The 22,249-nt window shown below is 47.0% G+C and overlaps 2 protein-coding genes across 8 annotated transcripts in view; one reads left to right on the top strand and one right to left on the bottom strand.

Moving 5' to 3' along the window:
• LOC112565886 (dorsal-ventral patterning tolloid-like protein 1) overlaps nt 1-22,249 on the top strand; it is a 124,311-nt gene that overhangs the window by 19,144 nt on the left and 82,918 nt on the right. Inside the window, exon 1 of one of the 6 annotated variants that reach the window (XM_025241744.1) lies at nt 9,864-11,944. The exons of 1 other annotated variant lie outside the window; for it this stretch is intronic. The gene's annotated coding sequence lies outside the window, so the exon portion shown is untranslated. Of the gene's footprint in view, nt 1-9,863; nt 11,945-22,249 lie in introns of those variants that run through there. 4 more of the 6 variants (XM_025241746.1, XM_025241748.1, XM_025241747.1 and 1 more) reach the window with 4 other exon arrangements.
• On the bottom strand, nt 8,983-21,715 carry LOC112565888. Of its 2 annotated transcripts, XM_025241751.1 has the most exons (5): nt 21,551-21,715; nt 21,060-21,130; nt 20,036-20,179; nt 9,367-9,459; nt 8,983-9,024 (listed from the first exon to the last, which is right to left on the bottom strand). In XM_025241751.1, the coding sequence occupies exons 1-4, from the start codon at nt 21,696-21,698 to the stop codon at nt 9,445-9,447; spliced, it is 378 nt and encodes a 125-aa protein (XP_025097536.1). In that variant the 5' UTR covers nt 21,699-21,715; the 3' UTR covers nt 8,983-9,024; nt 9,367-9,444. The 2 variants fall into 2 exon arrangements, with proteins under 2 accessions (XP_025097536.1, XP_025097535.1); XM_025241750.1 differs by lacking the exons at nt 8,983-9,024; nt 9,367-9,459 and having other exon boundaries at nt 19,583-20,179.

Genomic DNA, 22,249 nt, shown 5'->3' with positions numbered 1-22,249 from the left:
GGTGAGGGTCAATGGTAGCTGATAGGCTTTCTCTGTCCCTCCATGCCATTACCTCCCGTGTGGTTCGGAATGAACCCTCAATCTAGTTCTGCCTGGCTGCTCTCGTCCCTTTCCTGATGGCATGATTAACTTCTTTGTATTCGAATCTGCCTCGTGTTTGCCTTTTATTTTTCTTATCAAGGCTGTCCTTTAGTCACAGAGAATGAGGAAGCTGTTCGCGACTCAGGCTTGTTTCTTCTTCCTTCTGGACGCCCCAGCACTTCCTCCTCTGTTGACAGAAGCAGCTCCTTGATGCTTCTAGCGAGGGTATCTACACCACAGTCCACTAAGTTCACTGTGGAAACTTTACTTCCAACTGAGGTCTTCACGATTTCCACTTGTGGGTGTCGCAGCTTCTCCAAGTCCAAGTGGTCGGCGGATCTTTGATCTTGAACCTTAACCTCAACTTCAGGTAAGACAAGGTCATGGTCACTGCCTATGTCATCGTCTTGGCCTTGGTTTGAACCTCTAGGCAGCAGGATGAAGTGGATTTGGTTGTGGACCTATTTATCGGGCCAGTTCTAGTCCTGTATTTGTTTGTAAAGATGTAGGATGTTGGCTGAAGTCAGTCGATGGCTCCGTGCAAGCTGTAGGAGTGGGAGGCCCCTGTCCGTAGTTGAGCCCAGACCACCTTTACCTTCCATTCCTGCCCACTGCTGGCAGACGGCTGGACCCACCTGGAGCCTGCAGGAGATGATATGCGAGTAGTTTCTCTTTCTTTGTCTGTCCTTGCGTGTGTGTGTTACTCTTGTTTCTGTTGTCTACCCTCGTGTGTGTGAGAGAGAGAGAGAAAGGAGAAAACAGTTAGCCTTTGTTTATTTTTCTGTCTGTCTATCCTGTGCTGTCATTCTGTATTTATTTTCTTGTTTCCATTGTACACAGGGAGAGAGCACTGCTCACTAAACTGTTCCCTGATTACAGTCTTCACTCCACTGCCTACTGTTAGCTGCCACAGTTGGCTGGGCTCACCCGCCTTCAGTCCTTCCTCGCTCCATCCGCCTCCCTCTGTCCTCCCAGACAGTTAAACTGCACTCACCAGTGGAAAAAACGAGTCTGTGATTATTTAATAATTATAGTTATTCAATAATTATTAATACAGAGGACAGCACAGACCAATGTGTAGGCACACAGACAGGACAACTTCTCTCGGCAGAACATGATGGTGCTCACTGGAGTGCGCTTACTCACAGGTGATTATTTTGTGTGAACTTTCAGTTCGTGTAGAAACAATGTTATACACACCTTGTATCTATCAATGACAACTGACTAATAAGACATATCATTATAGTCATCATGATCACGTGATTGGTTAAAGCTAAGAAATGGAGGATTGGGTACCTTTACACCCTGACCTTCCCGTCTCCTGCCACTGCCACACTCCAGCCATCAACTAGGATTGTACAGAAGCACATGGACTTCACGGAACAAACAGTTAATGTTTATGTTGTAGTCCTTCTGGCAGCAAAGACCACTAAGACTTTCTGGAGGTCTGTATTTTATTATTAATCAACATTTTCCGCTAAAGCTGTCATGGTTTCTTATCGAGTGGAAGCATGGGCACCAGAGAAAGAGCCTGGCCTTCGTTTGGCAGCCACCTGCCCCAGCTTTGATGCCGTAAATCAGGCCTGTCTCCTGAAAACTGAGAGCATTCCTTAGCCGAGATTTATCAACCTGCACGAGGAGGAGGCTGCACGAGGGCGAGGAAAGAGGACGTCAGCTAAGCCACGGCGCGAGCTTGGGAGCCAACTTGAAAAGACTGAGGAGAATGATGAATGATGCTCATTTCAAGCTTTAAAATATTCTTTGGCAAAGCGGAATGGTGCGATTAGCATGTCCTGCTGGCTTGGCGAGGTCTGCGCATCTTTATCTAAACATGGCGGCAGGAACACAGAGGAACTGCGTCTACGTGATTAGTTTTAGTTCACCTTCATGTTGACCAAACATATTGAGCAAACCAACTGTCACATTCGCCCTCATCGTAGGCTTCCTTTATGTTCTCCATGATGTTACAATGATGTTACAATGATGTTACAATGATGCATCTGACTTTTTCTTGAACGATCGTTTTCTTCTGTAATATTTCAGGAAATGTTGGTCAATGTCTGTGTACTTGTTATAATATTATATTTGACAATAAACGGAAGCTTTAATGTCTATAGTTATACTATGTGTGGCTAGGGTAGCTGAACTACACTCACACCACACATGTAACCCATTCTTTCAACAACAGAACGATTGTCTTGTCGACTGTCGACCCTCCTGACTAAGTGCTTTACAGACAACAACAAACAAACTCAAAAAAACTATAGTTATCTCCACATTACATACAAAATAAAGAACTGGTGAGTGAGATATCTCTTATAAAATCGGTTTCCAGGCCGAGTTTTAAAAGTTTACAAATGTAGACAGGTTGAAGAGAAAGAAAGAACATTCCACACATTCACTTCATGGCGACATGTAGTTGCTCGTATGATGAAATAATGAATGTTGGTTAGTTTGGTTGTAGTTATTTTTTAGGTGTGTGTGTGTGTGGATATTTTGTAGTAGTTCTAAGAGATTATAAACAGTGAATGGGCCAAGAAGCTGTAAAGATGGATTGATTGGCCATAATGCATGTTTACTCGCATCTTTTCCTCTCATTCTTTGTGCGCTAGAAAATAATTTGTCTGCCACCCGTGGACAGGATGGCTTGCAAGTAGTTCAAAGCTGCTTATCTTTTGGAATCGTACCCCGTTCTCTTCTTTGTCATTGCCGGTGGTCATAACTTTGCTGTCATCATTTCTGTGAGTGTTTGTATCAGAGAAAACAAATTTGAGATTACACTTCTGACACCTGCTGATACTTTCAGTCTTCACGAAGTTTCAAACTAAAACATGGAACAACACTTGATTGTGGGGCTATCGAACACTGAACTAATGTGCAGGAAGCAGCGCCACCTTTGTCAGAAATGACAAAAATGTCTTGGAGATGTGAAGAGTTCGACGATGCTGACTGCACTTCTTCACGAAGAAGAATTATTCAAGCATCTTTTATCTCCGCCTTCCCCTCACTCCTTCCTCCATGCTGCTCCTCGCCCTCCGCCTGTCTTCCCTCGGCACGTCTCAAGCTTGGCAAACTACTTTTGTAAATTGAAACCCAGCATGCATTTGGGCACAGCCAATCAAATTCCATCACGTCAAACTATTGCTATTTTTAGGGTCGATGAAATGGACCACGTGGCTTATCAGTATAATTAAATGGATGGATGGAGCGAGGGAGCGAGTCAGTAGGTGATGGATGCAATACGGACTTCAGACAAGTGAGGAACATATGAGTAATTACGGAACACGAGTAATTAAGGAACACGAGTAATTACGGAACATTATGATAAAGTATCAATGTTGTTTATCTGTTAATTAGCTGCTAGTGCATTCAGCCAATCGCAGTCGTCCATACACACCGTCGGCATTTGGATCTAGGAAAATAACAGATTAAATTTACATTTTATTTTACAATTGAATTTTTCACTCTGTGTGAATATGTAAACGAAGTAGAAAATCGTTTTTTTAATTAATACAATTTTTTTAAAAGCTTGTCAGGCAGCAGCAAAAAGATTTTCAAAACCTTTGGCTGCCAACACCGACTGTTTACAAATGTCTATAAAGGTTTCATTATTGGAGCTGTGTGGCCGTGGTGTGTGGCTCACTGGATGGAGAAGGAGGAGGAGTTGTTGCCCTCACGGCAGGCGCTGTCAGCGGCGGTAGGCTTCTCTGATTCAAGGGGAAGACAACTCTCTGTGGGGCGTAACTCGACTCTTTGTGTGAAGACGATGCGGGCCGTTAGGTGATGGAGATAAACTGGACAGCGGATGTTGCTAGGCAACCTCACTAAGTGGCGACCGATAAGGTCTGTCACACGAGCAAACGAGTTTCGTTAGAGGGTCTTTAATCCGTCAGGGTTTGACCTGCAGCCAGACAGCTCGGGGTCAACAAGAAATAAAAATAACGAGCATGCGCGCGCGGCGAAAAAAGGAGTAAAAGTAAGAAAATACAGGATGAGAGACTAGAGAGGAACAACAAAATGTACAACTTATTTTCTTTGGAAAGTTCTCGAGACTTGTCATTAAGATTACATTTTAACAAGATGAACTTTCAGTCCAAACAGTTTGACAATGATCCTGTAAAACTACTTTCTTTAGACATTATTTAAACATAATTTTGTGTGGACCATTGTTGGAAGAAAGGTTTACTACACAACAGGTTAAACTCGTACTTGGCGCCATCAGTCGGGGAGTAACAACTGTTTTTTGTGTTTTATCGGCATTGTTACCTGGCAACAGGAAGTGGAGGCACACAAGCCGGATTATTTTCAGGGAAAAGTAAAAGGCGGATGGTGATAGTCATTCAGCCTGGCCGCCTGCAGATGTGTGTCTGGAGTAAACACAAGGTAGGTTGCCTGAAAGCTGCTTGTCAAGATGCTGGCTTTGATGAAGACTTGTCTGTGAATTGTGTTTAGAGTTTTCTCCCTTTTCTTCCATTGCCTCCCCTTCTGCCGGCGAGAAAGACAGCCGCGTGTTAGGACAGATGCCGGGTGGGTTACCTGGGGCGATACCCGGGCCTCCAGTCAAACAAGTGCTAGTAGTTTTGTTTTTGGGGGTAAGGGAGGATGGAAACCCATTTCTCCAAAGAAAAGTTAGGTTTTCCTGGCATTTGATCTGCCTCTGTCTTCCAGTGTCCGCGTACATGTAAACTATTCTTGGGTGGAGGGGATATTTTTTGTCACATTCCCAGTAGAAAATAGAAATCTGCATTTTTTTTGATAATCTGCAAAACCTATAAAGACAGCAAACACGAGCATTCTTAGTGTGTTTGTGTTTTCTCTATACAAATGAAATACATTTCCTAATCGTAAACACATTCTTCACGAAAACAGAAAGATGGCAGATTATCGTTGGTGTATGTATTTCGCTCCGGAGAATCACATTTTGTTAAGTTGTCGGCGATTCCAGAGCCGAGGACGAGAAGTAAAAACAAAGTGCGGTATTATCTACCTTTGTAGAGTTTGGAGAGAAAGTGCCACGATGCCATCTTTGGTTCATTTTGTCCGCAGCCATCTACAAGCACATAACTAAGGGAAAAGTGTTATTGGCAGAGCGAGCGCTGCTTCAAAGGAAATGTTTAATGAAGACTATTACTGGCCAGACGACAGAAGACAGACATGAAGACCAAACAAAACACCTGAAATGTCAGGGACTAATAAGACATCAGAAGGTAGACAGTATCTGAAATGGCGACTTGAGTGCATTTCGCAATGACTAGGCATGTCGGAGGTCAAGAAACTATGACTAGGCATAGTCAGCATAGTCAGTACAAGACTGGGACTAGTGGCACGTGCCTGTAGTGTCTGCCTTGCTGGTAAAACAAACAAGCGCGAAAACAAACAAACAAACAAACAAACAAACAAACAAACTCATTCTGTGCATGGTGATGTTTACACACATGTACCTAACTAATGAAGGAGAATCACTCACCAATGTTTGTGGAAACAGTTTTTACTGATGTCAGTCTAGTGATTGAAATGTCCAGTTCTGGGCCTTTAATGGGATACACACTCGTAAAATATTGTGTCTGTGGGCATTACTACAATTTTTTTCAAGTTCTAATCAACTCATCAATTAAAAACATCAGTTGCTAAGCGGAGCTGCGCATGCCTGCTGGCTGTAAGTAAATTTGAGGATGAAGCCGATGACATTGATGACAGCCGGGCTTCCAGGCCGCGCTTCCCTCTAATGCCGGGTGGCCATCAAAGTCTCGCTGGCTTCACCTCATTGGTTATCGACTTTGGCTGATCGATGTGTCGTTTGCACGAGGAGCCATCGAGGTGTTAATTATAGTGATCACTCTGACAATGGCAGAACTTGTCGGACTCTAAGCCTGGACAAAGGGTGTAGTCTGTATTACGGGTGTCGTACCCGTGACTACCTATCAGCCTCAGCAACAGTCATCTCACCTGACAGCATGACATCATGGTTGTGATGATGATACCACCTGTCACAAGTCGTCGTGGCAGTGTAAGGAAGGCATGCACGTGGTGAACCTGTCACCTGAGTTTGAACTCTGCGTCACTCTCAGTGTCTTCTTTCTTCTTTTCATCCCTACGGTCGCTTCCATCCATTTTCTTTTGCAGGTCTAACTTTTTCTTCCTTAAAAATTAATGAAATGTTATCCGCCTTAGAAAAGCATATCCGGATAAAGCAAAGTAGCGGGTAAAGACAGCAAAATTAGCCTGAGGGAGAGGTTGATGGACATGTAGATCACGTGACTTTAGACACTGTAACGCTTTTGAGGAAGACGATGCAATTATTTTCTGTAATAACAAAGATATTCTTGGCTCGCTGACTCTTATTTAGAACTTGCGGCTCCTGTAAATCAGCCGTTGGTTCCTGTCTCCTGTCCACTTTCTTGTGTGGCCGTCAGCAGGGTGTCAGGTTTATCAAAGCCTGCCTCGGTCGGCGTGAAGGGTGTATTCAGGGTGAGCTCATAACAACAACGATAATGAGACATGAGAGCTCTTTATATATTTACATGGCAACCTCCAGAGAGAGGTAAAGCTTTGATATGTTTTGAAGCAGCATCCAAAGACTTTGCCCAGCATCAACAACATCATCTTATTATCAGGGTGTACATGTCAGCTAACAACTATTATTCTGCACTCGTCCAAAACACTTCTACGCTTATATATTTCCTATATACTACTTCTAAGCTTATATAATTCCTGAACATTACTTCAACACTGATATATTTCCTATGTATTCTAGACTGGATGCCAAACAGCACTTGGAGTTTGACTGTTTGAATATAAAATATTAAAACATTGTATTTTGTGGAAAGTAAAGCCAGGAGATGTAATAGCCTCCCAAAATGCCATCAGTCAGTAAATCGTGGAACAAAGGAAGAGAAATGAGTTTAGCTTCAGGAAGCCAGTACAAACTGCCGATGGAAGAGAACTAATGTTGCTGAAACAGGAGTGAAATTTATGACATTTTACAGCCGTCAGCCGCTCGGCCAGGTCCCAATCCAATAATAAACTGTAACTGGGTCTCATACTTGGGTGCCTCGGAGATTGTTTGATCGTCATGCTGCCCACCCAGCTCACAGGCTTCACTTCTGTCTGACCCTGAGTAGGTGGCGAGGGCAGAGCCTCGATATGGCTGTAGTCGTTGTTGTTGTTGTTGTTGTTGTTGTTGTTGTTGTTACTACTACTACTACTTTGCCAGTCCCTGCATCATCTCTTACTTTAATCACGGAGGAAAACTTAAATGCATTTTGATACATTTTTTTTGTTTTGTGTCTAAAGAGACAGGATGTGATTGATCAGGAAGGAAGAAGACTGTTTTAAGGGAAGAAAACAGTTTTATATTGGGACAAGTACTCAGCCGGCGAATGACCGCTTTCTGTGGCTAACTTCTCTGATGACTATGTGTGTGTGTAAAATATTTAGTATTTGCCTAAGCAGGAATTTATACGGGTAGCCATTTATGTGATAGACTTTCTTTGACATCAAAGTGCTATGCCAGCTATGTCTCGTGGCCACAAAGATGTCACCAAGACTGTTAGTTTGCTGGCTGGTTGCTACCTGCATGCTTGAGCGGATTTCCCCTGATGGGGATGGGGTAGAGGTTGTGTGTCAGTGAGGTAACCTAAACTTTGCACATAGGTGGTTTAGTGGTCTTCACCTATTTCTTTCTGAATGACAATAAATTAAAATTGTTTCACAAGTTTTGTCAGCAGCGGTCAGACTGACATTAGAGTCTGGAGTCCGGGGGACACTCCGCCACCTACAGAAGTGAGAGAACTTTTCCATGTTTGGTGATGGAGGGAAAGGCTATCCCAGTGACTGACGACTGATAATCTTGGTTATTGATGTGATGAGCAATTGATGTTGTGATGACCAGAGGCACAGTAGTTGATTGTTGGTTGAATATATTTTGTCAGTCGTGCTGCACGTTTATTGGATGTTCGTTGCTTTGCGGTGAAGGCTCACAAAACTTTTGTTAACATATTGACAGGGCGCCGGGCGGGGAGGCTCCCTCAAAAGAAAAACGATTTGTTGTGGTTGTCTGCTGTGAATGAATGAACATGTCAAGCGTGTGGTGTGACAGTCGGATGTTTATTTTCTGTGCTTATGTTGGGATGGGTAAACAATGGGTGAGCAGGTGGTGTCAGGTGTAGGTGTCGTATTGCTGTCGAGTGTGTTTGTATAATTCTCTCTCATTTGAGTCAGTTTTTGTTAAATAAACATGTTTGTTTGTGTGTGTGTCCTTTTGTCCACTCAGCATCGGCTGGCATTATGTGACTGGAGAACCTCCCATGTTTACATTGCCCGCTGGGACCGGTACAGTTGATCATTATCATTGTCATTATCTTGCTCATCGCAAGCAATTTAGTAACCGCTGAATATGTTATGCCAGTGTGCTTGAAAGTGTGTATCGCCGACACCCGGAAGTGATGGCACGTGACTCTTGTCTCCATACATAAGTACAGCCACCTCTTTATATTCACGGAATATATGTGAATATTATGGACACGCTGGCACATTGTGTATGTCTGTGTGTGAGCACGTGCTGTCATGTGAAGAGGATGCTGGCGATCATGTTGGCTGGTCACAGGTGGCGGAGGATGGTGCATGCAGCACTGCAGCAGTCGTATCCGACACAGCGACGACAGCCGCAATTTGCACGTGCCAGTGAGTTCAGTCCCCTGCCCGCCACGCTGCGCTCTCTGTCTGCTGGCCGCCATTACTAAACATGCGTTCTTCTGACATTCCAGACAGGCCGAGCCTGGTGCTGTCGGTGCGATAGCAATCACACAATCCCTGATTACAGGCTCTCACCATGCCTCACTCGCTGATTTTATTCCTAATCGTCTCAGTGAAGGGAGCGAACTCTGCAAACTGTCACAAGCGTGACGTCACCGACCTTGACACTCCGCGCTTCACGAGCCTTCACTGAAGTGAAGAAGAAACAGAAAGAAGAAGAAACAGTCAAAAACAAACAAACAAAAAACAAATACAAAAACGGAGGAGGGGGAGGAGGATCTGGACACAGCACATCCAATATGGTGGAAGGTGACCACTACACGACCTTGACCCTAACTGTCACAGTTCACTGTGTGTTCTCCTCCCTACATTTGAAGCACCCGCCATACTACGGCTTCTTTTGTGTTTCGAGGCAATAATTGAGAGCAGGGTGTGACAGAGTAGGGAGGACCTTGATGTGAACGTTTGCTTCACTGGGACATGAGGGGGGGGGGTGTAGGGTGTGGGGGGCTCACTGTGACCGCCACCTACCTGACTTCATCAGCCTGTGTGTGTGTGGCGACAGCTGTGGGTTGCCCCTACATCCTCCAGCCTTCAGTACATTGATCCTCATGTGCTGCCCGCCTGTGTGTCAAAAGTGAGACAGAGACATTATGTCGTGTGTGTGTGTGTGCACGCGTGTATGTTTGTGTGTGTGTGTGTGTGTGCACGCGTGTATGTTTGTGTGTGTGTGACTGTAGGTGGAGATGTTGTACATATTTCTGTGTGTATATATGTGTGTGATCAACCCATGTACATGCTGTGTTTACAAGTAGCCTGTGTACGTGTGTGGCCCCCCAACCCCCCCGGTGCCCGCCTCACCTCGTGACTAAGTATCAGGCCCTAGCAGCGGGCCTGCAGCACCACGAGTGTTTGCTATGAGACCAACGCACGCGAGCACGCACGGCACGTGAACCTGTCGACTGAATGAGGAGGGTGGGTACACACTCGCGCGCTGATCTACTCAACTACTGATTTGTCTACTAAGCCGTGAGGTCAACTGAGCACAGTGCGCGTGCGTACGTCACAAAGGGCGGATTACCCTGCCACATGCGTGATTCACAACTCTCAACCCTCGGTCTTACAGCTGCCACCGTTGTAACCTCTCACCTACCTCCAGCGCCTCTGTGACCAACTGCTCGAGTGGAAACACAACCTTTTACAAGTCCCGCCGAGAGTTTGTGCTGACCTCGCACAGGTCAACTGAACGGCTTACGATACGTCACCCACAGGCGCGTGACGTACCGCCCTCGTCAGACTGCAGCTGCTGGTGTAACGTACACGTCAGGTCCGCAGGGTGGTGTGCACTCGTCTGTTAATGTCAGGGTTACGAAGCTAACCTGCGCCGGCGATACGTCACTGACTGTAACAGTGATGGCGGTGATGGTGTGAGACAGCGACAGCCGACAATTGAAATATGGAATATTCTGTGACAGTGTCAGCCATACTCCAGTGACAGTGACAGCGACAGTTCAGATTAGGTCACATGTCTGTGACAGTGAACATCAAGGATACGAAGCAAGTAGTCGGAGGATACTCGTCCTCGCTTTAATGTGAAGACTGTGGTGACGTGGAGAGACGAAGAGTAGCTGTGCCTACAAGGCTAGACCCTGTCTACACATGGCGATGTGCACGTGCCGTATAGTCAGCAGATAAGTGTTGTAGACGAGCTACAGCGAGAAGAAACTTCAAACAATGTTGTGTACGACACTTGCTAATCTGTCAGACAGCATCTACATGGTGTTGTGCTTGTAAACACTGTAAACACTGTAAACACGTTCTTCACCTGTATTCACCTGTATTACATGTATTCACCTGTTTTCACCTTTTGCCGGTAAACTGTCTCTGGACTTGTTGCCGCTGCAGCATCTGCGCAGTCTTACTGGAGTTCCTCAAGCGGAGTGTAGAGGGAGATGTAGATAAGACTGAAGGCCGGCAGGACGTCTGCTGCACCAAGAACACACCGAGGCTGGTGTTTAGCCGAGGGTCTTGTGTGCTAGCAGCCATAAAACCTCCTTTGTTCGTGTCTAGCTTTTTGTTTGGTAGAAGAATAATCCGTATTGCCCTCCATTTCTTTTATTAACACAATACTCACTGGGGCCATCGATTCCTCTTGCTCACTTGACGTTTAATGTCGAGGTAGCTGACCATGCTTCACGGCTTCCAGACGCCATGCTCGTGTAGGTGAGACTCTGGCAGCCGATGGAGGCAGCTGACCACAGCGGACACGGTCAGTGCACAGCCGCACCACGTACGTGTATAGGGACACAGACTGATGGTCACACAGTGCACAGACATTTCCACCTCTGCACATCGGAAAGACCTTAGGCAACGCAAGATTGGAACGACGAGGGAAGAGGCAGAGACGGTGTGAGCCGACAGCAGACAGGAAAGAGCGGAAGAAGACGTCAGGTAGGAAAGGACGTCAGGAAACGACTCCGTGCATCAGACAGGAAAGTGTCAGGAGGCGACATTCTTACACCCGCCAGGTAAAGACTCAGAAGGTAACGACAAGCATCACGCAGGAAGGAGCGTCAGAAGACAGACATCAGACAGGAAGGAGCGTCAGAAGACGGCAGGAAGGAGCGTCAGAAGACAGCAGGAAAGAGCGGGAAAAGACAACACACAGCAAAGCCGCGTCGTGAGGTTTTTGGAGGCTGGCACGAGCAGGCCAAAGTCGCACGTGTAGCGTTACAGAGCCAGGCACGCGCGGGCGGCTGGAGGAAGGCAGGAGGAGCAGGAGGCGGGAGGAAGGAGGACGAGTGTCTGGGCGCACGGCGCGGCCGGCGAGGCTGTTGAGAGTCATTATGTTGTTGTGAAACGCTAGAGGCAGCTGTGCAGCTCGCTGCAGCAGCGGTGGTGGTGATGTGTTGAACGTGCTGTGCGGCGGCTAGTGGAGGCGCGCCACTCTCAAGCTGCCGCCGTGCGGTTCGTGCTGTGGGTGTAGTCGTCGTTGTTGTCGTCGTCGCTCTTCGTCTTTGTCGTCTGCTGCTGCTGCCTCTCATGCCACGCGTGGATTTATAGCTGATCACATTCTCCTGTCAGCCACCTGCTGGGCAGCAACACGAGGGTGAGTTGCGTTCCTCGCATCGTTTCCTTAAGAAGTATAGCGCGCGCCGCGTTCTGTGTTTGATGAAAGTTTTGTTTATCTCACTAAAGGTCAGTCCGCTGCAGGTATGTCAACACGAGCTGTACGCCTCTCATGGCATTTCAGTTAGGGGTGTGCGGTGGAGGGTATCAGCTGATAGTACGGACACAGAGCTCAGTCGGTAGTCAGGTGGGGGAGGTGTTTGTTGATTACCTGGGGTGAACACTCGTACCCCCTGTTAGCAGTGGCGCACTGGCTGCCAGTCCCCTCCCCAACACACCCTTCCTCACTCCAAAGTTCGAACTTGTGACTAAGTCGATTCAGGTGTGTCACCTCGCTCATGTCTCCTTCACCACATCTTGCACCCCACTGCGCGGTCTTCAATTGGCGACAGTGGGAGGGGAGGTAGCGGGAGGGAGGAGGGGCTAGCTGGGGGAGCACGTGTACTGCTCATTCCCACCCACCCTCCCTTATCCCCCATACCCGCAGCTGCCGCGGTCCGTGAGCACCATCAGCGACCAAAGCTGCTACAGTCGACTGTTTGTTTAGATGTTCGTTGTTCAGCGTTGGTTCAGTGGCTATTTCCTGGCTCCTACCTCTCCTGGCGAGACTAATCTCACCGCGAGTAGTCATCTGCCTCAGACAGTAAATCTGACAGAGACGAATAGTTACGGGGCTTTTCAATAATCTTGAACTCTCTGTCTCTGTCTTTCTTACCCCTTCTCTTTCTCTTCCATCTCCCTCCGTCCCTCCTGCCCGTGTCTTTAATTCTCTCATTTTTTTTCTTCTCGTCCTCGTCTGGTGCAGGCTGCGCAGTGTGTCGTGGCTCTGTTTCTCGTCCGACAGTCTGTAAATCTCTCACACCTTTCTTCCACCCCTATTCCCACCCTCCCACTTACACCCACCTCCTCCCCATCACACCAAGGTGCGAGGTACAGTAGCAGTCTTCAAACACACTTTATGTGGCACATGGTGAGCTAAGTTCCAGCCATACACCCGGCAGTGGCCACTTGCCATTCAGCCGATCAGCCGCTCATCCAGTTAACCAAGTGTTTCGCTTTTATGTGCGAATTTGTCTGGCAGTCCGTCCGCGTGTGTTGTCTTGAAGACCGTTGATTTGTCTGAAGACGTGTGCGGCAAGAGCCGCCTATTGATCACCGCCACCTCATTTCTTAGGGCGGCTACCGGAGGGTGAGCCCGTCAACCACCCGCCCTTGTGCACCATTTTTACCCACAGGATTCTCTGAATAATTCCTCTCTGTGCATGTCAGACATTTGTTGAGCGTTTTCACTGAAGCAGCAGTTGCAGAGTTAATGATTTCTGGCCATTTCTTGCCCGTGTGTTGATATCGAGCTTCAGGCCTTCAACTATACTGTGGGGGGACAACTCCAGTGATCAGTGCAGCTGAACAGAAGGTAGCTGATTCGAGTCCCACTCGGATATGTTGAATGACTCCCCCTGCCACCGACCAGTAGCTATTCAGGAATGGACACCAGCGGAAAGACCGTCGTCCACATAAATAAAGTCTTAGACACGGTGAACCACTCCACAGTTCATACAGCCTCAAGGCTGTGGCACCTTTTAAAGTGTGAGAATCTGACAAGTCAGTTTGACATCTTTTTTTCCACTGAGAATTATCCAAAGATTGAAAAGATTAAAAAGAATACTAGGACAATAAGATGCAATGATAGGCAAAGATACTTTTCAAGTCTTCGACTTAAGCAAAGAAGAGGGCGCTACAATAAAAAAATGGCCGCTGTGAAAAATGCAGAGATTTAAGTGGCCAAGCGCATATCTCTGGGTTTACAAAGAATGTTGAATAGGAATCTGCACAAGGAGATAAAAAGCCAATAAAGGAGAAAGATTGCCCCCAAACCCACCAAAAACGAAAAGGCTGTTGGTGTGTTTGCCAGGGAACGGACCCCAGCCCCCGACCTCCGACAGAACTGGCGAGAGTTGTTGCTTTGATCCCAGCGTAGGCATCCAAACTTAGCCACCCCATCATAGATATCCACCCCAGCTATCTCAACACATGTATACTAACATACCCATCCCACCACACAATCCAAATGTAGTCGCCCCAAGATAGATACCCAACATGTCTGTCAAGACATACCCCAAAACCATTCAGGACTAAGGATGATGACGAGGAGATGATAAGGGTGGAGTTTATCTCATCAGGGTGGTTAGGTAACTGAGTGGAGATTTATTTTAAATCATCACCTGACCAGGAGGAGGGATGAAGTGGGGATGAGCTGCAGTGAAATAGCGATCCTGCCAGAAATTCACAAGGAAATAATTAGCGATTTAAGTGACACTTCCATTTTCTTCCTGTGAGCTGACACGATTTATTGCCCGAGTGCTTTCATTTTTAGAATTGAGGGATGGCATGCTGAAAGGTGAAAGGTTAATTAGGCTTGAGTGCCGTGTGCAGGGAGGACGGAATGTAAAAACTTATTTTTATTAACTACTTCCTCGTCTGTGTGTTGTGCGAGCTGTGTGTGTTTGTGTGTGTGTTCGCATGCGTGTTCGTGAAGGTGCGTTTGATGCTAACCCTGATGTATCCTGTGTACCCTGGGACACTGGACACTGGGACACTGGGACACTGGACACTGGGACACTGGGACAGCTGCTACATCATAAACGAGTTTTTTATTCTCATTACTATTATCTCAGCTTAGCAGCAAAGACATCATCGGCTTTGTCTCCCTTCCTTTCCCGCAGCTTTATTCATTCAGTCATATTCATCCTATCGTCTGGTCTGTCTTGTGACGGAGTGCAATCGTGTGTATAGTCCACACTTTTTATGGTGACCGGAGAGTCGCTGTCTGGTCCCCTCGTCATAAACCGCCGCCAGTGCAGCCATACACCAGTGATACTGTGGCCGTCAACTCCCTCTCCTCCACTTTGTGTCACATCTCGCCCACGCCACGCTGGCTCCGAGATTTCATGGGCAGCTCCTGCTGTTGTACCCTGGATGCACAGGCTCGCTGGTGTCCTCACACAGATGCCTACACTGGCATCCACCTCTCTTTAGTGCCAGTATTGTGTTCATCGGTACCCGGCAACTCTCAAGTCTCATCCGGTCCCAGAGGATAGAGGGAGCGAGGGAGGGACAACTAGGCAACGAGAGAGGTTAGTATTAGCCCAAGAACTTTTGTTTGTATGTCGACAGATTGAGTTTTCGAGAGAGAGGAGGGACACCCGGGATGGCTTTGGTAGCATATTTGTTGAAAACGTGGGTATTGGCGACAGATATGACCAGACCTTGACGCGCGTGCATTCCGACAGACGCCATGCGTGGACGTTGGTAGACGCTGTGCGTGCATCACCAGCAGGGTGGGCGCCGGGGCTGGGTGCTTGTGGCACGAGCGGAGTGAGGGCAGGGTGGGGTGGGGTGAGGTGGCCGGATACCGTGCATCGTGCTCGTCATCCGGAAACAGTTACTTTTGTCGCGAGCTTTGCCTGAGAGCATCACATTAGTGGTGGTGATGGATAGGTGTCTGCAGGGCCCCTCCACCGCTTGCCTGGCTCTGTGTCTGGTGGGGTGGGGCGGGGACTCGGCGTCAACCCGGCGCTAGTCACAGGGGTGGGGGTTAAAGGGCACGGCATGGGTGCGGCACGTGACCCTCACTGCCTGGCATCACGCGAAGCTACTTTAGGACGCACATGTCAAGGCCAGACTCTGTGTGATGTTCTGTCAGGCAATGTGGTGTCGTGTATGTAAGCACTAGAGGTACCTCCACACTTACCCCGATACAGGAAGTAACATGCACAAACATCGTGACTTACACCTCACATGCCATCAGTCACAGGGTACTGCCATGGTCACACCTGGACAGTCAACACACGCAGTAACCTGCTCATAATTATTCACGTGGCACTGTTTATACATCATCCTTGCAGACCTCCACCTGTACGGAATTCCTTTGAAGCTTTAACTGACACGAGACGATTTACACGATAATGTAGGAGTTGGGACGTAGATGTTGCTAATTATATCGCCCTGGCATGTAGATGTACATGTTGCTAATTATATCGCCCTGGCATGTAGATGTACATGTTGCTAATTATATCACCCTCGCATGTAGATGTACATGTTGCTAATTATATCACCCTGGCATGTAGATGTACATGTTGCTAATTATATCACCCTCGCATGTAGATGTACATGTTGCTAATTATATCACCCTGGCATGTAGATGTACATGTTGCTAATTATATCACCCTCGCATGTAGATGTACATGTTGCTAATTATATCACCCTGGCATGTAGATGTACATGTTGCTAATTATATCACCCTCGCATGTAGATGTACATGTTGCTAATTATATCACCCTCGCATGTAGATGTACATGTTGCTAATTATATCACCCTGGCATGTAGATGTACATGTTGCTAATTATATCACCCTCGCATGTAGATGTACATGTTGCTAATTATATCACCCTGGCATGTAGATGTACATGTTGCTAATTATATCACCCTCGCATGTAGATGTACATGTTGCTAATTATATCACCCTGGCATGTAGATGTACATGTTGCTAATTATATCGCCCTCGCATGTAGATGCTGCGTAATAAAGCTCACGCACACGGCCCTCGGTTTGTGGAGGGAACCACAGGTTACAAGACTGGCGAACCACTTAATTTTTTTCTTGTAAAATGTCTTCTGCGGAAGCCCGTTAGTCTATTTACGCTGCCGGGCGCTAATCTTTTCTCCTTTTTTCATTCGTCCAGTCCATCTTGGTGTGACGTGTCGCTGTTTGCTGTGGAAATGGCTTGCATGCCTGGCGGCGCCGCGGCCAAATGGCATGGCCAATATTTCACCCGGCGAAAGCTTTGAATAGTCTTCCTTCGTAATGTGCAGCAGGGCAGACAACTCTCGGCGTCTCGCGCTCTCTGGTGACGTCATGCGAGAGTCACGTGGTCACGAGACGGCGCGTGACGTTGCTAACCCCGGTGCGGGGAGGTAATGAAGTATGTCGTACGGCGTGGCATTTGGCTGTCGCCAGTCCCTCATCGCCATGTAACTTGATAAAACATTGACAAAAACACAAGTGTATGATTTATTCTGCGAAATACTCTCCTGTCTGCGCCTGATGCATAGGCATAACACAATTATTCCTTTTTTTCTTTCCGTCTTTCTTTCTTTTTTTCTTTTTTTACTTGTAGCTGAGGTTTTGTGAAGTGTGTGGACCATATGCTTGCCGCCTGTGTACATAAATCATTCCCTCCGTTGGAAGACAGACTCAGGCAGCTTCATGAAGGAGAGCTGTCAGTCAGGCATGAGAGACCATTGAGAACTCACGACCACATCCACATCTTCACAGGAAGACCGAATGTTGGGTTAATCCTGGGACTGACTGAGAGAGAGAAAGCGCGTGAGCTTGAAATGAAATAAAACTGTGGTACAACAGCTTAATTCTGTGGAGCAGGTCTCTGTGTAAAACCCTCGTTTCAGTCTGTTGACACCTGCTGACACCTGTTGACACCTGGCCTCTAGCTGCCGAAGTCTTTGCATCAAGTGTTGTTTGTGTCGATAGACACCTGACACTGGTATCAAGTGGAATGATTTTTCTTTTCCTCTAGCGACTAAATAAAACTCAGTGAAAGGTTATTTTCTCACCAAATGTCGGTTAGCACCCTTCCCTGGGTTCTGGCTTTGAGATGCTCGCCTACAGACACCATGATGCCAGACAGCCAGCACCACAGACAGTAGGACTGAACATGAACACGACACTGTGAACACCTCAGCCAGTGAGACGATGGAGACAATGTGATAATCTGATTGAGACTGTGTGATAATCTTCAACATCAGTGTAGAGGTGAGAGGTTACGAGTTGGACCTTCCACTGCAGGGTGGTGTTTGTGTAAGGGGTATAGTTAGAGCAGAAAGGGGTATTTGTCAGTATTTGGGGAAAATATCTTGTACTAATCGTTGTACAGTCATTATAAAAACAATTACATCCATGTTAGACTTTAAGTTCAAAACACACAGGTGAGAATGGTGTATGCACTTTACACCTGTGTGTATGTGTGTGTCATGTTGTTGTTGTGAATGTAGCATCCACATTAAAAGTGGTATTAACAGACTTCTTAATCAGGAAGGTGAGAATATTGTGAGAGAGGTATCTGAATGGTGAAACCAGTTCACCTTATAAACAGACTTATTTATTTGCCTTGTAATATATTCCGACAGAGAGACTGGTTTACTGTAGACACACACTCAGTATCAATAGTGTTATACTGTGTTTGTTTCAAAAAGCTTGTGCTGTTTTGTATCTCCTCTTACACTCTTTCCGGAAAAGATTACAGGCACCACAGTTCTCAGTCAAGACTATGTTGAGACGAGGCAGTTGTGGGTTCAGAGGCAGCGATCGTCTGCAGTTTGAATTGAGCACATCCGCTGAAAGACATCCTTCATTCTTACCTTTATTCTGTTTGTCTGTCTGTTGCTTTCTACCTCCCCTCCCACAGTGAATCTCTCCAAACTTAAAGCACTCGCCCCCAAAGCCTTGCAGAAGATGTAGACACTGATAACATCCCCAGGAGCAAAGAAATAAAGCCGTGCAGTGGAAGGTCTGAACATAAACTAAGGGAATTTTGATGAAAAGGCACTTCAGGTTTTATTTCCCGCCATTTGTGCCAGGCCCTCCCTCTCTCCTCCTCCTCCATCCCTTCCGTCCCATCGTCCCTTCCACTCAAAGCTGTGATGGTAGTCGCATCCACTTCTCAACTCGGATTCGATGTTCATCATGTCTGCTTCTTGTGATGGTGCAGAGTACAGTGCTGCCACCTCGCGGTGATGCAGGGAGAGTAATTATAATTAGCTTCTAGCGCGACTGTCACTGTGGACTGTGACTGTGACTGTGGACTGTGACTATGGACTGTTGACTGTGACTGTGGACTGTGGACTGTCTTCTCGACGACTGCTTGTACCCGAGGGTTCCACCCGGTTGTTGAGGCTGTGGTAAACTCCAAGAGGAGCTGACCCAGTTCACTGACCGAACTGTCAGGACCACTGTCATGATTATTCGAGCGATGATCCAGTGGCACATAACCTCCGAGGTAAATCACAATAATGGGACACGAGGCTGTCCTGTCAACTGTCATAAACCGCCCTCACAAGATTGCATTACCATACTCGCCACATCAGCAGTCAGATGGCGGGGAGAGAGGTGTGAAAACACAGCTTCTTTATGTTTTCAGTTTCTGTCCGTCCTTCACCGAGCAACAAAGCCGCGAGAGAAAAGGACAGGACCAAAGATGGCGGGTGTTACTTGCAGCAATTAGTTCTGTGATGAAAGCTGTAGCACCTGTGCCCCTGGCAAGTGGAGTACAGACCGTCTCAGCCACTCGGGTGGATCCCTTCTCTGCCTCGCTTTCTGGCAGAGTGAGGGGAGGGGAGAGTAGCCTTGTGACCCAGTTTCTCCCTCCTTGCGGCCCCACATCTCCGGGTCACGTTGATGGCTTCCGTCATTTCCAGAACGAGGCGGATGTGGCGAGGGCACCGCCCCACTCTGACGATGAGTAGTGGAGGCTGAAGTGTTTAAAATATTAATTTGACAAAACGAAAGCCGCGATGCATGTGCTTGGTCCCAAAATCTGGTCTTCTGTACCCTTGAGCTTGAATGTTCTCTTTCTTAAAGCAAAATTATTTTAAGGAGCTAAGTTCTCCGTGCTAAGTGCTCGGACTTTAGACATAATCCAATGTAATAACTATGTGTAGCAGTGGTTATGTCGTATTACTGGTCAACGGCTATCATAGTTCTGAACCTTGTGTCTGGTCGTACGAAGAAAATACAGAGATTGACAGAGGTGGTAACTGTGAACTTTATGTCAAGAGCTTCAGGTCAGGATGAACATAAAGCATCAGGGAGTAAGAAGTGTGGGCAGCTGTGTGCCAGGTGTGAGAGTGAGGCTGGTCCCTCCTACAGTACATCAACCTCATTTCAAAAGGCTCCTGCTTCTGAAAACGGTCAGAGTTCGAGTATGAACTAAACCAGAGAGAGAGAAGGAGGTGAGGAGGCGAAAGAAAACTCATCATGGTAAATGCAGATAGCTTACCTTTACCTGCAGTCGACTGCCGTTTGCCAGACCTCGTTGGCGTGAAGTGCCATCTGTCGGTGAGAGCTCGGCCCGCCAGGTGGCGCGTGAGGAACTACAGGTGAGGTGCGCCTCGGCGCCTGGCAACTTGCAGAATGTTTCTGGCTGTTAAAAAACAGACTGAGTGAGAAAAATGAAGAACACAGAGACTAAGGTGCTCTCAGTATGTGCACGGGTGGCACTATTTGCTCTTGAAATTGTTTTCAAGTCTAATTTCTATTAAATCCTTTCCGATGAAAATTAACCCCTCGTGTTTAGTCAGTTGGATTTGCCAGTCACAGAGTGGCTTCAGTTTGTAGAACATGGACATCAAGGAGTATTTTATAGCCGAGACATCAGGACAGTTGGCGAGCAGCACAATAGTTGTATTCTGTGATGAAAGTATCTTCAGTAGTCTTTACCTTAGTTTTAGTTGCTCAGGTTTTGGTCATCTGGCAGATTCATTAAAAGGAAAACACAAACAGTTTCTTGCTACTCAGTTTAGACACCTGGACTACCAAGATGTAGTCTGATGATGTCAGGACTGTACAACCCTCTCCTGCCAATCTGCTAAATACATTGCTCGTCTCCAATCAACTGATAGCATGCTTCCTCCACATCCAGCTCTGAGTACAGGGCTCGCAAATTACTCACAACTGGCGACGGTAAATCTCACCTAATTAGGCAATTAGTTAACAAATAGTAAACACCACTCATGTTCGAGGCATCCCATGATGAGATGTGCCACGGCGTAGTTTAGAGGTGGGAGAGCCTAAACTAGTATTCCGTATTTTTTTATTGTGACAGAAATGTCAACAACTGGCTGCTTCTACACATCGTAAAGTCGTGTTGTATGTCTGGCAAGTCTCCGAGTGCTAAAGTTAGACTGCAGCCTCCTGGAACCAGTGAACGCCGTGAGCAGTCACGTGCAGCGCGTGGATGGATGGCTTTACGGGCGGACAACCAGCGCCACGCTCAGTTCAGGTTTATTGTCATACTCACTCACCTTGGAGTATGGAGCCAACAATGCCACATCTTGTTCTTGTGTGATCGCCAGTCTGCTTCTGTCTCCAACACCTGCAAACAAACACAAATCAACAATCAACTTCAGTGCTAAGCCTTGAGGATCGATTCCCAGACAACGCAGACGTATGCAAATATATTGTTCAATACACTCACTTGGACTTTCAGATTGTTGCAGGATATATATGTATTTTGCAATGGACCGGCAAAGGTCTGCAGCTGCTTTAGTTCACTCAAGTCATAGGCTCACCCTCGCCATCACCCTCCACCCTCAAAAGGAAAGGTCGAGGGTTGCGACCCGGCGCTTTCCAGATCATTCGACCCACAACCAGATCGATGTTATCTTCTGCCTCGACGCTTCAAATCGAGCATCAACAAGGCAAAGACGAGGGCGTATCGGAGCGCGGATATTGATAGTGACCACAGCCTCGTTTTGGCAGACCTTCCCTTGACACTAAAGCATCCCACACTCACTTTTTGTCTTCTCTTTGACCTCTGGAAGGTGCGAGATCCACAAGTTGCGGATCTCTTCGAGGGAGATATTTGCCGCCCTGAAATTGATTGACTCCACCGGCACAAAGCTGTGACTAGTCCATCCGTGTTCTCCGGCAGCCAGTGACATCACGTGACAAAATCCGACAACTCTCAGGTCACGTGACAGAGATGCTCCTGTCTACGGCCAAGCGGAGTTGAGGGCGGTCAAGGGCACAGAAACAACTTGGGTCACGGAGGAAGCTCTCGACTTTTTTGTGGGCTGGCCATGAAGAGCACAAAACATAACGACCCCGAAGCAGCAGTTGAGTATCGCAAGGTCAGTCAAGATAAAAAAATGATGAAGGGAGCCAGGGAACTGAACCGAAGACAGTTGCAGTGAGATAAAGGAAGGATGGTTTGAGGCGACAACAGTAAGGACTCCGCTTACTAAACATCATTACAAATGAGAGTCAGCACCGGAAGTCATCTATCGTCGATGTAAATGCTGGCAATCCTCTTCAGGAAGAGAAGGCTGTACTTCAGAGATGGGGAGTGTCGTGGTGTGTACAGTGTCAGTTGACGACAGACCGCAACACCTTGTAGGACAACACGAGTACAACAGTTTTGTTTGTTTGTTTATTTTCGGCTTAAATTTATTTTACAACAACAATACCCAAAATATGAGAACAGAATTATGCT

The sequence above is a fragment of the Pomacea canaliculata genome, linkage group LG6 (assembly GCF_003073045.1).
Source record: "Pomacea canaliculata isolate SZHN2017 linkage group LG6, ASM307304v1, whole genome shotgun sequence".
Taxonomy (NCBI): Eukaryota; Metazoa; Mollusca; class Gastropoda; order Architaenioglossa; family Ampullariidae; genus Pomacea; species Pomacea canaliculata.
This window is presented reverse-complemented; position numbering and strand designations above follow the sequence as displayed.